At 43.4% G+C, this 15,333-nt stretch overlaps 1 protein-coding gene across 1 annotated transcript; it reads left to right on the forward strand.

Annotated features, from left to right (window-relative positions):
- The first annotated feature begins 11,505 nt into the window (after window positions 1–11,505).
- Window positions 11,506–15,192, forward strand: LOC124697077 (RHOMBOID-like protein 12, mitochondrial). Its single transcript, XM_047229715.1, has 8 exons — window positions 11,506–11,795; window positions 11,917–12,040; window positions 12,159–12,278; window positions 13,171–13,281; window positions 13,578–13,607; window positions 13,823–13,927; window positions 14,024–14,065; window positions 14,875–15,192. Exons 1-8 carry the CDS (start codon window positions 11,506–11,508, stop codon window positions 14,959–14,961), a joined length of 909 nt encoding a protein of 302 aa, XP_047085671.1. The 3' UTR covers window positions 14,962–15,192.
- The last annotated feature ends 141 nt before the right edge of the window (window positions 15,193–15,333 follow it).

The following is a 15,333-nucleotide window of genomic DNA, read 5'->3' on the forward strand; positions in this document are numbered from 1 at the left end:
TAGCAGTAGTTATATGGTCGTCTTCTCCTCATTGTGCTATCATGTTAGATCTTGTGAGCTGCCTATCATGATCAAGATCATCTATTTGTAATCCTTCATGTTGTGTTTGTTGGGATCCGATGAATATTGAATACTATGTCAAGTTGATTATCAATCTATCATATATGTTATTTATGTTCTTGCATGCTCTCCGTTGCTAGTAGAGGCTCTGGCCAAGTTGATACTTGTGACTCCAAGAGGGGGGTATTTATGCTCGATAGTGGGTTCATGCCTCTATTAAATCTAGGACAGTGACAGAAAGTTCTAAGGTTGTGGATGTGCTGTTGCCAGTAGGGATAAAACATCGATGCTTTGTCTAAGGATATTTGTGTTGATTACATTACGCACCATACTTAATGCAATTGTCTGGTTTTTGCAACTTAATACTGGAGGGGGTTCGGATGATAACCTGAAGGTGGACTTTTTAGGCATAAATGCATGATGGATAGCGGTCTATGTACTTTGTCGTAATGCCCTGATTAAATCTCATAGTACTCATCATGATATATTTATGTGCATTGTTATGCCTTCTTTATTTGTCAATTGCCCAACTGTAATTTGTTCACCCAACATCTGCTATCTTATGGGAGAGACACCACTAGTGATCTGTGGACCCCGGTCCTATTCTTTACATCTGAAATACAATCTACTGCAATTGTTCTTTAATGTTCTTTGCAAACAACCATAATCATCCACACTATACATCTAATCCTTTGTTTACAGCAAGCCGGTGAGATTGACAACCTCACTGTTACATTGGGGCAAAGTTCTGTGATTGTGTTGTGCAGGTTCCACGTTGGCGCCGGAATCCCTGGTGTTGCGCCGCACTACACTCCGCCACCAACAACCTTCAACGTGCTTCTTGGCTCCTACTGGTTCGATAACCTTGGTTTCTTACTGAGGGAAAACTTGCTAATGTGCGCATCACACCTTCCTCTTGGGGTTCCCAACGGACGTGTCATCTACGCGCATCAAGACTGTTTTCTGGCGCCGTTGCCGAGGAGATCAAGACACGCTGCAAGGGGAGTTTCCACTTCCAATCTCTTTACTTTGTTTTTGTCTTGCTTTGTTTTACTTTATTTACTGCTTTGTTTGCTGCACTTAAACAAAACACACAAAAACTAGTTGCTAGCTTTACTTTATTTACTGTCTTGTTCTCTATATCGAAAACACAAAAAAATTAGTTACTTGCATTTACTTTATTTAGTTTGCTTTATTTACTACTGCTAAAATGGGTACTGTTGAGAATACTAAGTTGTGTGACTTCACTAGCACAAATAATAATGATTTCTTATGCACACCTATTGCTCCACCTGCTACTACAACAGAATTCTTTGAAATTAAACCTCGCTTTATCGAATCTTGTTATGAGAGAGCAATTTTCCGGTGTTAGTTCCGATGATGTCGCTGCCCATCTTAATAATTTTGTTGAACTATGTGAAATGAAAACGTATAAGGATGTAGATGGTGACATTATAAAATTAAAATTGTTTCTTTTCTCTTTAAGAGGAAGAGCTAAAGATTGGTTGCTATCTCTGCCTAGAATTAGTATTGATTCATGGACTAAATGTAAGGATGCTTTTATTGGTAGATATTATCCTCCCGCTAAAATTATATCTTTGAGAAGTAGCATAATGAATTTCAAGCAATTAGATAATGAACATGTTGCTCAAGCATGGGAGAGAATGAAATCTTTGGTAAAGAATTGCCCAACCCATGGACTGACTACTTGGATGATCATCCAAACCTTTTATGCAGGATTGAATTTTTCTTGGCGAAACCTATTGGATTCAGCTGCTGTAGGTACCTTTATTTCCATCACTTTGGGGGCGGTAACAAAGCTTCTTGATGATATGATGACAAATTACTCTGAATGGCACACGGAAAGAGCTCCACAAGGTAAGAAGGTAAATTTTGTTGAAGAAACCTCCTCCTTGAGTGATAAGATTGATGCTATTATGTCTATGCTTGTGAATGGTAGATCTAATGTTGATCCTAATAATGTTCCTTTAGCTTCATTGGTTGCCCAAAAAGAACATGTTGATGTGAATTTCATTAAAAATAATAATTTCAACAACAATGCTTATAGGAACAATTCTAGTAACAACTATAGGCCATATCCTTCTGCTAATGGTAATAGTTATGGTAATTCTTATGGGAATTCTTACAACAATAATAGGAGTGTACCCCCTGGTCTTGAAGTCACGCTTAAAGAATTTATTAGTACACAAACTGCTTTTAACAAATCTATTGAGAAAAAGCTCGATAAAATTGATATTCTCGCTTCTAAGGTTGATAGTCTTGCCTCTGATGTTGATATTTTAAAATTGAAAGTTATGCCTAATAAGGATATTGATAATAAGATTGTTACTACAGCAAATGCCATCCAAGTTCGAATTAATGAGAATATTAGATTGATGGTTGAATTGCATGCTAGGTGGGAAAGAGAAGAAAACGAAAAACTAGCTAAAGAGAGTAATGTAGCTAAAGTTTGGACTATTACCACCACTAGTAATGTTAATGATTCACATGTTGCTACACCTCCTACTATCAATGGTAAAATAATTGGTGTTGGCAATGTTACTACTCCTAGTGCAAAGCGTGCAAAATTGCCCGAAACCGCTAAAACTGCTGAAATTGATAAAACTGCTTGAAATTTTTCAAAATATTGGGGATAATGATCCCATTGCTGTAGATCATAATGGTTTAGATTTTGATGATTGTCACATTTCTGAAGTTATAAAGTTCTTACAAAAGCTTGCTAAAAGTCCCAATGCTAGTGCTATAAATTTGGCCTTTACAAAACATATTACAAATGCTCTCATAAAAGTTAGAGAGGAGAAACTAAAACTTGAGACTTCTATTCCTAGGAAGTTAGAAGATGGTTGGGAGCCCATCATTAAGATGAGGGTCAATGATTTTGATTGTAATGCTTTATGTGATCTTGGTGCAAGTATTTCTGTTATGCCTAAGAAAATTTATGATATGCTTGACTTGCCACCATTGAGAAATTGTTATTTGGATGTTAATCTTGTTGATAATGCTATAAAGAAACCTTTGGGGAGGATTGATAATGTTCGTATTATGGTTAACAATAACCTTGTCCCCGTTGATTTTGTTGTCTTGGATATTAAATGCAATGCATCTTGTCCCGTTATATTGGGAAGACCTTTTCTTCGAACTGTTGGTGCTACCATTGATATGAAGGAAGGTAATATTAAATATCAATTTCCTCCCTAGAAAGAGAATGAAGTTACCTTATGATTCTATTATTAGAACAAATTATGATGTTGATGCTTCGTCTCTTGACAATACTTGATACACACTTTCTGCGCCTAGCTGAAAGGCGTTAAAGAAAAGCGCTTATGGGAGACAACCCATTATTTTACTTCTGCACTTTATTTTATATTTGAGTCTTGGAATTGTTTACTACTGTAGCAACCTCTCCTTATCTTTATTTTATTGCATTGTTGTGCCAAGTAAAGTCTTTGATAGTAAAGCCAATACTAGATTTGGATTACTGCGCAGGAACAGATTTCTTGCTGTCACGAATTTGAGCAGTAGTCTTTGTAGAAAAATCAAAAAAATCTGCCAATTTACGTGCGTGATCCTCAGATATGTACGCAACTTTCAATTAATTTGGGCATTTTCATCTGAGCAAGTCTGGTGCCACTTTAAAATTCGTCTTTACGAACTGTTCTGTTTTGACAGATTCTGCCTTTTATTTTGCATTGCCTCTTTTGCTATGTTTGATGGATTTCTTTGTTCCATTAACTTTCAGTAGCTTTGTGCAATGTCCAGAAGTGTTAAGAATGATTATGTCACCTCTGAATATATGAATTATGCACTGACCCTCTAATGAGTTTGTTTCGAGTTTGGTGTGGAGGAAGTTTTCAAGGGTCAAGAGAGGAGGATGATACAATATGATCAAGAAGAGTGAAAAGTCAAAGCTTGGGGATGCCCCCGTGGTTCATCCCTGCATATTTTAAGAAGACTCAAGCGTCTAAGCTTGGGGATGCCCAAGGCATCCCTTCTTCATCGACAACTTATCAGGTTCCTCTAGTGAAACTATATTTTTATTCCGTCACATCTTATGTGCTTTACTTGGAGCGTCTGTTTGTTTTGTTTTTTTTTTGTTTGAATAAATCGGATCCTAGCATTCTTTGTTTGGGAGAGAGATACGCTCCGCTGTTTCGTATGAACACATATGTTCTTAGCTTTATCTTTAATGTTCATTGCAAAATTTGAACTATTTCATTCATTGTTATATGGTTGGAAACGGAAAATGCCACATGTGGTAAATGGTTTAATGTCTTGAATAATGTAATACTTGGCAATTGTTGTGCTCATATAGATATTGTTTAAGCTCTTGCATCATGTACCTTGTACTCATTAATGAATAACTACATAGAGCTTGTTAAAATTTGGTTTGCATGATTGATCTCTAGAGTGTAGATATTTTCTGGTTGAGGTGTTTGAACAACAAGGAGACAATGTAAAGTCTTATAATAGTTACAATATGTTCATATGTGAGCTTTTCTGCACCTTTCATACTTGAGTTTGCTTCAAACAACCTTGCTAGCCTAGCCTTGTATTGAGAGGAGTTCTTCTCGTGCATCCAAATCCTTGAGCCAATAACCATGCCATTTGTGTCCACCATACCTACCTACTACATGGTATTTCTCCGCCATTCCAAAGTAAATTACTTGAGTGCTACCTTTAAAATTTCTATTCTTTGCCTTTGCAATATATAGCTCATGGGACAAATAGCTTAAAAACTATCGTGGTGAAGAATATGTACTTATGTGTCTTATTTCTTAATAAGTTGCTTGTTGAGCGGTAACCATGTTTTTCGGGGACGCCATCAACTTTACCTTTGTTGAATATCATGTGAGTTGCTATGCATGTTCGTCTTGTCTGAAGTAAGAGCGATTTTCATGATCAAATGGTTTGAGTATGCATACTGTTAGAGAACAACATTGGGCCGCTAACTAAAGCCATGATCCATGGTGGAAGTTTCGAGTGTGGACAACTAATCCTCAATCTCTTATGAGAATTTTAATTGTTGTTGAATGCTTATGCATTAAAGAGGAGTCCATTATCTGTTGTCTATGTTGTCCCGGTATGGATGTCTAAGTTGAGAATAATCAAAAATGAGAAATCCAATGCGAGCTTTCTCCTTAGACCTTTGTACAGGCGGCATAGAGGTACCCCTTTGTGACACTTGGTTGAAACATATGCTATGCAATGATAATCTGTGTTAATCCAAGCTAATTAGGACAAGGTGCGAGCACTATTAGTATACTATGCATGAGGCTTGCAACTTATAAGATGTCTTATACATAACACATATGCTTTATTACTACCGTTGACAAAATTGTTTCTTGTTTTCAAAATGAAAAGCTCTAGCACAAATATAATAATCAATGCTTCCCTCTGCGAAGGGCCTCTCTTTTACTTTATTGTTGAGTCAGTTTGCTTATTATTTCTATCTTAGAAGCAAACACTTGTATCAACTGTGTGCATTGATTCTTACATGTTTACTTATTGCACTTGTTATATTACTTTGTGTTGACAATTATCCATGAGATATACATGTTAAAGTTAAAAGCAACCGCTGAAACTTATATCTCCTTTGTGTTGCTTCAATATCTTTACTTTGAATTTATTGCTTTATGAGTAACTCTTATGCAAGTCTTATTGATGCTTGTCTTGAAAGTATTATTCATGAAAAGTCTTTGCTATATGATTCATTAGTTTACTCATTATCTTCATCATTGCTTCGAATCGCTGCACTCATCTCATATTCTTTACAATAGTATGATCAAGATTATGATAGCATGTCACTTCAGAAATTATCTTTGTTATCGTTTACCTACTCGAGGGCGAGTATGAACTAAGATTGGGGATGCTTGATACGTCCCAAACGTATCTATAATTTCTTATGCTCCATGCTACTTTTATGATGATACTCACATGTTTTATACACATTATATGTCATTATTATGCATTTTCCGGCACTAACCTATTGACGAGATGTCGAAGAGCCAGTTGTTGTTTTCTGCTGTTTTTGGTTTCAGAAATCCTAGTAAGGAAATATTCTCGGAATTGGACGAAACCAACGCCCAGGGTCCTATTTTTCCACGAAGCTTCCAGAAGTCCGAGGAGTAAACGAAGTGGGGCCACGAGGCGATGACACAATAAGGCGGCGCGGCCTGGGCCCTGGCCGCGCCAGCCTGTTGTGTGGGGCCCCCGTGGTGCTTTCTGACCTGCCCTTCCGCCTACTTAAAGCCTTCGTCGCGAAACCCCCAGTACCGAGAGCCACGATACGGAAAACCTTCCAGAGTCGCCGCCGCCGCCAATCCCATCTCGGGGGATTCAGGAGATCACCTCCGGCACCCTGCCGGAGAGGGGAATCATCTCCCGGAGGGCTCTTCATCGCCATGATCGCCTCCGGATCGATGTGTGAGTAGTTCACCCCTGGACTATGGGTCCATAGCAGTAGCTAGATGGTCGTCTTCTCCTCATTGTGCTATCATGTTAGATCTTGTGAGCTGCCTATCATGATCAAGATCATCTATTTGTAATCCTTCATGTTGTGTTTGTTGGGATCCGATGAATATTGAATACTATGTCAAGTTGATTATCAATCTATCATATATGTTATTTATGTTCTTGCATGCTCTCCGTTGCTAGTAGAGGCTCTGACCAAGTTGATACTTGTGACTCCAAGAGGGGGTATCTATGCTCGATAGTGGGTTCATGCCTCCATTAAATCTGGGACAGTGATAGAAAGTTCTAAGGTTGTGGATGTGTTGTTGCCACCAGGGATAAAACATCGATGCTTTGTCTAAGGATATTTGTGTTGATTACATTACGCACCATACTTAATGCAATTCTCTGTTGTTTGCAACTTAATACTGGAGGGGGTTCGGATGATAACCTGAAGGTGGACTTTTTAGGCATAGATGCATGCTTGGATAGCGGTCTATGTACTTTGTCGTAATGCCCTGATTAAATCTCATAGTACTCATCATGATATATGTATATGCATTGTTATGCCTTCTTTATTTGTCAATTGCCCAACTGTAATTTGTTCACCCAACATCTGTTATCTTATGGGAGAGACACCACTAGTGATCTGTGGACCCCGGTCCTATTCTTTACATCTGAAATACAATCTACTGCAATTGTTCTTTACTGTTCTTCGCAAACAACCATCATCATCCACACTATACATCTAATCCTTTGTTTACAGCAAGCCGGTGAGATTGACAACCTCACCGTTACGTTGGGGCAAAGTTCCGTGATTGTGTTGTGCGGGTTCCACGTTGGCGCCGGAATCCCCGGTGTTGCGCCGCACTACACTCCGCCACCAACAACCTTCAACGTGCTTCTTGGCTCCTACTGGTTCGATAACCTTGGTTTCTTACTGAGGGAAAACTTGCTACTGTGCGCATCACACCTTCCTCTTGGGGTTCCCAACGGACGTGTCTTCTACGCGCACTAGGAGGCTCGGGCGCGCTTCCGCCGGGAGGAAGCCAACGCCGTCCGCCAGGTCAGGGAGTACGAGGCGGCCCGCCGGGAAGCCCGCGTCCGCCGCGTCAAGCTCGAAATAGTCGAGCTTGACAAGGACGACGCGTGAAGATCTTCCACGCCGCCGACCATCTCCGCTAGCACCGGCACCGCCGCGCGCCATAGGTCATATAGGCTGCATTTTGCTTAGCTAGGTTGCGCTTGCCGGTGTACCAGTAATTACGTTTTCAATTTCAAGAACTATGTACGTATGTACGCTCAATCGGAGCATCTATGTCATCTAGAACTATGATCATCGCTAAATTTTACCCGCGCCATTTCGAATTCCTCTTTTCAGTTCCATTATACGGTTTCTATTCTGCGCCACTGCGAATTTCGACAGAACTCGCGTTTTCGGTGCACTAACCTTGGCGTTTTCAGTTTGCGTTTTTTCGGGCTCTACTAGAGATGCTCTAAGAGGCTAAGAAGCGGCTGGGCAAAGAGTTAGAGAAACAGGTATTATTTCAGATGCTACCCTGAGGCCTGAGGCAACAATGGTTTGGATCCTCATCTACGAGAAAACATGTGCATCATTTATTATTACTTCACCATACTAAGAGCATCTCTAACAGTCGCTGTATCCAGCGTTGTATCCAAAAAATCGACTAGTTTAGCGCGCGAGAGGCGTAAATTGATGCTCCAACAGCTGCAACCGGTGCTGTAAAGTGGAGCGCGCTGTAAAAGCTCTATCTCGTACACTATATCTACAATGCCGGAAAGAGCGTGCGGTACAAATCGCGCGCAGAAACAACTACCCAGTTTTACCGCTCCAAAATTTAGAGCTTATGGTGGAGGTGAATATGGCATCACGCGAAACATGGATGGAGCGCGCTGCAAAGTACTTTTACAGCGCCAAAATTTAGCGCGACTGTTGAAGATGCTCTAAGGCTGGTGCCAACGCGGGCTGGAGGCGGGGCGATACCACCCGCGTCGGGGCGAGAGGGAGGCGAGAGGCGGGCGAGACGCTAGCGGCGGGCGGTGGATCCACCGCCCGGCGGTAGGGGGCGGTACCGCCCGCCTATAGCCCGCGTTGGAGGCGAGAGCGGGGCGAGAGGGAGGCGATAGCGGTGCTAGTGGGGGCGGTAGGGAGGCGGTAGGGAGACGGTAGGGAGGAGAGAGAAGTGGGAGCTGGCACTATAGTCCATGCACTGGCACCATGGGGTGAGAGTGGGGTAAAAGCTGACGTGTCGAGGCTATAGTGGGGTGATGCATTGGTACCAGCCTAACTACACACACTCTAGAGATTCTCCGAGGTGAATGCACATTTCTGTAAGATTCCAGCAACACCTGTCAGTACTTTACCCGTTTCGGTACAAAGTGGGACCGGAAATTTCAAGGGGGACGAACTCTCCGGGGTTGAACCACCGGAGTATCCGGGCTAGAACCAACGGAATCTATGGACCACGAAAATTGAACGGTAACAACAAGAGGCAAATAGAATCCAACTAAAGATAATTAATGGGTATTTGAACTCTAATTCCTCATGAGCATGACATACCACATAGAGAACAAGTAGAAAGAAGAACGATAGCGAGGCTGGCCCGCCGCGCACAACGAGTAGATTAGGTTTTAGTTAAATTTAGCAATTTTCATTCAACTTTGCCATACATAACTAAATTTGAATGGATTTTTCCATTTTAATTTGGTTCACCTCAACCCTTAAAAATTATAGGGGTTGCCGATGTGGGGCACCCCTCCCTGCATCAAGGGATCGGAGCTACTACCAACGGCTCCAAGAACATTGTATCGGTGCTGCTGCCGGCGCCTATTTAAGACTCGCCCGGTGGAGATGCTCTAGCCTGTTGAGAGCATCTCTAGCAGATCCCATATAATGCTCCGGTCTGTAAAAAAATACTGCTTATTTATGGTTTTGGGTCGAAAAAAGTGCTAGAACAGACTCCCTAAATTTGCCAAAACCGTAATTTTTTTTAGGGGGTTGGTAAACGCGGCCTCCCAACCCATAGAAGAATGGTTTCGAGGGCCAAACCGGGGGGCGATCCTCATCCCCGCGAGGCGTTGACGTCAAGACTAGTTTAGCCGTGCGGTGACATTTTAGCTCACGCTCGCCCTTCCGCCTCTACCGTTGTCACGCGCCTAAGGGTGGACACGAGCCAGCTCGGGCTGGGCTCGGTTCGAGCCAGTCTTTGGCTCGCTCCAAAACGGCTCGGCTCGGGCTGGCTCGTTTCTCTCCCGGGCTGGAAAAATGAGCTCGGCTCGAGCTATACGAAAACTCGAGCTGGCTCGGGCTGGCTCGCGAGCCAAACGTCTCAAGTCACTGCCAAGTGGGCCCATAATGCCAACGAATGAAGATGAGCTCTGAATGGTGAATTCTGGATGTGTCGCCGGTGAATCATCGATGCAGTGGTGACTAAGGACGGTGACCAAGGACGCCGTGGCATGGGGGAGCTTTCGCGTGGCCGGGGGCGCGTTGGATGGCGCTGGCAAGGACGGCGGAAGTCGGGGGCGACGGCAAGGACGGCGGACGTCGGGGGCGGGCGCTGGTCTTCTTCCACGCCGGGGGCGGGCGCTGGTCTTCTTCCACGCCGGCGGCGGCGCCGGCGCGTGCAGCTCTGTGCTTCTTTTTTTTTTTTTTTGCAGCTCTGTGCTTGGAAGAACGGAAGAACCAAGGGATGTGAGGAATAGTTCGTGAGCCCGTGACCTACCCGTTCGTTTGATCTGCTCATGGGCCAGAAAATAGCCCACTCTCTCTCCCTTGGCCTTCCCGTTAATTCGGGAAAAAAAATCTGGCGAGCTTTCGGGCTGGCTCGGGCCGAGCCAGGCGAGCTTTTAGCCCGCCACGGGCCAGAAAAGTAGGCTCGGCTCGGTCTCTGTCTTACGCGGGCTGAGCCCAAAAGGAGCCGAGCCAGGAAAAGCTCGGGCCGAGCCAAAAGCTCGGGCCGAACGTCCAGCCTTACACGCGCCACCTTAGATCCTGGCCGCATCTTTGTTCCCCATTCTGATTCTAGCTGGTAGAAACCCACCTGTCGCGCCGCCATACCGTCCACCACTCCCGGGAGGCCATTGACCGGATCCCAGCTGCGGTAGCCACCGCCATGGATGCCGACCGGCGTGGTAGGCTCTCCACCGCGTTGCTCGTGCACGAGAAGGCCGGTGTGCCGACGTGAATCGTTACGCCACACCGAATCGCCTCACTCTATCGCGATTTGACCACACCCAACGGGCCGTTGCTGCTAATCTGCCGCCACCGCATAGGTATGCATATCGCCTCCCTTTCGATGCATTCGATCGCAGCCGCGGCCATAGATACGTACTGATTCTGTCGTTGCGTATGTCGATGTGATTGAGTCCGTGCACGTTGTTTTTGATGGAGGATTTGTCGGACTCTGATGACTCTGATTTGGACGAGCTGCTCGATAACATTCAGCACCATTGGCTTAGGCATAGCAGTCGATAGTGTGGCACTTTTATTTAATTCATTGTGTTTTATATTCCTTCCCGTGTGATTTGAACCATTATCTGTGTTCCAAACTATTTGTTTAATTATTTGGATTTGAACTATTGTTGTAATAAGGATTATTGTTGTATTATGTGATGTTTAAAACTATCAAGTTTTATTTTATATTGCAATCATTTTTTTGCATTTTTTGCAAAAAATGTGTCACATCTATTTGGTTAAACAATGCATATTAAGGATTATACCTCTTCCGGTGTCTGGTCTGCGGAGGCATTTTTCGGTTCCTAAATCGCAAATTCTACGGTCTGACCGGACGCGTCCTCCTGGCTAGCCATAGGTAGGTCAATTGATGCCCACACTGTATTCCGACCAGCGTTTTCCCGAGTGGGAGGAAGTCGCAACTGATCAAACCGAAAACCCCAGCGGCCGGCGGGGACAGCCAGCAAGAGCAGAGCAGCCTGGGCGAAAGCTAGGCAATGGCCATCCGGAGGCGGCTCCTGCGCGTCCTCCGCCGTGCCATCCCAAAGCCCAGACCCCCACCCACCCCCCGCCGCCGCTTCCTCCACACCCCCTCCATCCTCGACGCCGTCGCCGCCGCCCCCTCCCCGTCGCCTAACCTCTTCTCGCGCAGCTCCGGCTCGCTCCCGCCGCTGAGCGCTGCGGCCGTCGTGGCGGAGTCCGCCCCGACCGCCGCCGCGTACCTACTCGAGCTAGCTGAGACAGTGCTCCCCGCGGCCCAGGTCGTCGCCGCGCTTCTCTCAGCATGGTGAGTGAGGGTTTCGGTTCTTTCCTACGTCTTCACTCTGCTCCGGCCTCCGGGTCCGGGGAGAAGAAAGCTTTTGCCTTTTTCGTCACCTTAGTTCGGCTTCTCGCGTCTCTCTCCCTAGGGTGCACTGGAGGTCGACCCCTGAAGGCCCTCATGGCATGGTGCTCACGCTCGTCGGCGCCAATGTCGCCGTCCACGCGCTCTGCCGCCTGGCGGATCCCAGCTTCAAGATGAACCATTTCGCGGTCAGTGCTTACGCAACACACAAGGGGCTTGTGCTCGATCTAGTTTCGCGACTCCTGGTCTGGTGTCACTCACCTGAATACCTGATGATTTCTTTTGATGATGCGTCGTCATGAGCAGACTTCGCTGGACAATTACAACAGCGGCCGGCTGCACACATTGCTCACCAGCGCTTTCACCCACATACATCTTGACCACCTCTTCAAAAACATGAGCACCTTCTACTTCTTCGGCTCAGACGTAAGATGCTCACTCTACTGCACGCCTTGTTTGTCAGGCTGAGTACGGCACATTCATAATTTCTGGTTTGTATGTGATTTTTCACATATTAACAAGTGAGAAGATAAGTTGACAGCTGTTGGTATGATACACAGATAGCTCACTCCTGCTTTCCCAATTCCCCCGAGAGCAACCCCTTGCGGTAGAACATGCCGCTTTCTCTGAAAATCTAATGTAGTTTTTTTGCAATGCACGATTCCTTCTGCACAAGTTATCTTTCCTGTCCGCATTGCCAATCAGACCAACATCTTACAGAACCTGCACTTATACATCACCTAGGAGATGCCTTAGTAGTATATGCTTGTAGTCTTGTAAAGAACCTCCTGTTGTTGTACTGGAAGTATGTTATCTACATTTCAAGCAAGTGTAGATTAATTAACATTCACTTGTTCCTGTAAAAGATGCTGAAGTCATATGCTGGTGTTTTAAAAAAAATATTATATTTGACAGGAGTGAATTAGCTCTAGCATGTTTTATCTGTTTTTCTTCGGAGAAACGATAATAAACATTAATGTAGCATAAGCAATGCGGGCTTCTAGAAGTGATAAGATAATGTAAAACAAAGAGATCTCTAAAACAAATATGTAAGTGTATAACTATATAAGTGGTACTGGTATATGAGACCTGAGACTTGGAAATATATACTACGTTTGACTGAATTCTCCGAGCTTCAACCGGATTCCCTAGGATTAATCAATATTATATTTCCATGTTTAAACCAACACGCTATCCTGGTTTTTAACTATTTGTTTCATTATTACCTTGAGTAACTAACGCTCACCATCTGTTTTGTGGTGACCAATTATTACCTTTCTTGCACATGTTGAATTTTGTTTCACTTTGTATGCACCAGATTGCCGGCATGTTTGGTCCTGCTTTTCTCTTAAAGTTGTATGTATCAGGAGCACTCACTGGATCTGCATTCTTCTTGGCAGAAATGGCTTGTCTAGCTCCACGGGAAGAGGTAACATTCTCACACCGACAACGTTTATAAATCAGGGACCTGGATTCCAAATCCTCGACATGACATTCAATTACATCTGATTATCACATAAATTCCAATGGCGTGATTATCTCTGATTTTGTACTTATATTTTCCCTTGTACTTTCCTGTGAGAAGGCTGGTAATCAGTCAGCTACCGGATGCCAGATAATCTTCTGGGATCTGGCTTTAAGATCTAAAACCCCGCATAAGATTCCATTTTTTTAAAATTTACTGTGATATTATTCCTAGCGTAATATGTACTGCTTCTATTGCAGGGTTTTGGAGGATGGAAAACTCCTATGCTTGTAAGTGATTTCTTGTCATCATATATTACTAAAAAAATGGCCCCAACCGGCCAATTATTTGTCATCCAGGAAATATTGAGTGTATGGTAAATGTGGTGATCAGAGGTGATAGAGTGATTTACTCTAATACAATATGAAAACCACAAAATAGATACCGTTGCTGATTTTGTGCAAAAGTTGTTACACGCTGAATATGGTCCTTTCATGTCACTCAGGGTGCAAGTGCTGCAGTTAGGGCAACAGTTTTTCTTGAGATTTTTCTGTATCCAAAGAGAATGTTGTACTTACACTTCTGCATTCCTGTTCCAGCTGCAATAGCGGTGAGAAGCTTATGTTTTCATTACAAAAATTATGTCAAACATATGTGTGCTAGGTAGTGAGAACACAAGTTGTTTAACTGACTTCACTTATTTCAGGGAGCTGGTTTCATTGGTGCTGATTTGTGGAGGGTCAAGAAGGTACTGGCTTCTTTTCAGAATGTAGAGCATTTTACGATTCTGAGAATTTCCAAAATGCATTCCGTTCTAGCCTCCCACTAGTGCACCTTTGCCTCATTAAATTTCTGGGTCATAACTTATTCTTTTCATTTTCTGCACTACGCCTCATGCTTCAAGCTTTATGAGCGGGCACATATCTGCATTCCATTCCCAATGCACTTTCGCATGGAGACTCGAAAATCTTAAGCGACATCGTGAAGGCTCCTTGTTTTGTTTGAATAAACCTAGAATGCACTACATTTGTGAAAAAAATGTAGCATGTATATAACTTTAATCTCTATTCTATTTTATTTAGTTTATATATATATATTTAATCTCTATTAAAGCCGGGTACCAAGCAACTCTAGTAATAAGTGAATGTTATCTGTGCCACTGTTGCTTATGTTCATTGGCCATGAGTCTTGACCATGTCCGCTGCTACTTTCATCTATTATTAACCGGAACATGTAAATTTGTGAATTGCACGTGTGTGGTTCCTAACCATACGATTTCACTCCTGGTCTTTCATCGACCTGGGTTTGAAAATATGACTCAATATTCACACCTAGGGAGATTGGCGACAGTTCAAAATTCACGTCCATGTGATTAATTTGCATTACTGACTACTGAGTATATAACCATATGCTATTTATCTTCATCCCTGTTTGTTCTTGTATCTTCTGCACATTCCCAGTGATCATTGTTTTTATTATTCATGTTCTGGTAACCATGAATTCTTCATGCTTTTCTCGTCTACAATGCAACTAACTGATGCCTGTTCATTTTTTTAGGGTCAGAGTGGTGTGGCAGGTTCTGCTCATTTAGGGGGCGCCTTTGTCGCAGCGCTTGTGTGGGCAAAATTGAAGGGCTGGATCTGATCATACAGCTTTACTCTTACTGATGTGCTGCAAATCCAAGGGCCAGCATGCCTCCACAATGGGGCCTCTTCGGATTGAAATCTGTTGTTATTTGACTTGTGTGGGTCTGTGGGATGACTCGTAGAACATGCTACTCATTATCCTAGTTACTGAGGTAGAGGTCTTTAAACGAAGTCTAGAATTCTAGATAACATCTTGCCAACAAATTGGTCCAATTGATTTATCTTCAAAGGAGCCTTCCTCAAACATGAAAGAAGTAGAAGTGCATTGTTAAATCTCGTGTTCCTACTTTTTTGTGTCAAATTCGAGTGCAAGTTTTGACACGACTTACTTGGAAGTAGGAAAACGGAGTGAATAAATCTGAAATTGTTC

Source organism: Lolium rigidum, chromosome 3 (assembly GCF_022539505.1).
Source record: "Lolium rigidum isolate FL_2022 chromosome 3, APGP_CSIRO_Lrig_0.1, whole genome shotgun sequence".
NCBI classification, from domain to species: Eukaryota; Viridiplantae; Streptophyta; class Magnoliopsida; order Poales; family Poaceae; genus Lolium; species Lolium rigidum.

What these genes read in the sequence shown, in the direction of transcription:
- LOC124697077 (XM_047229715.1), top strand. Translation starts at nt 11,506, where the DNA reads ATGGCCATCCGGAGGCGGCTCCTGCGCGTCCTCCGCCGTGCCATCCCA. An exon ending in TCAAGATGAACCATTTCGCG is followed by an intron (nt 12,041 to 12,158) that starts GTCAGTGCTTAC and finishes CGTCATGAGCAG; the next exon opens with ACTTCGCTGGACAATTACAA. An exon ending in CTGTTCCAGCTGCAATAGCG is followed by an intron (nt 13,928 to 14,023) that starts GTGAGAAGCTTA and finishes CACTTATTTCAG; the next exon opens with GGAGCTGGTTTCATTGGTGC.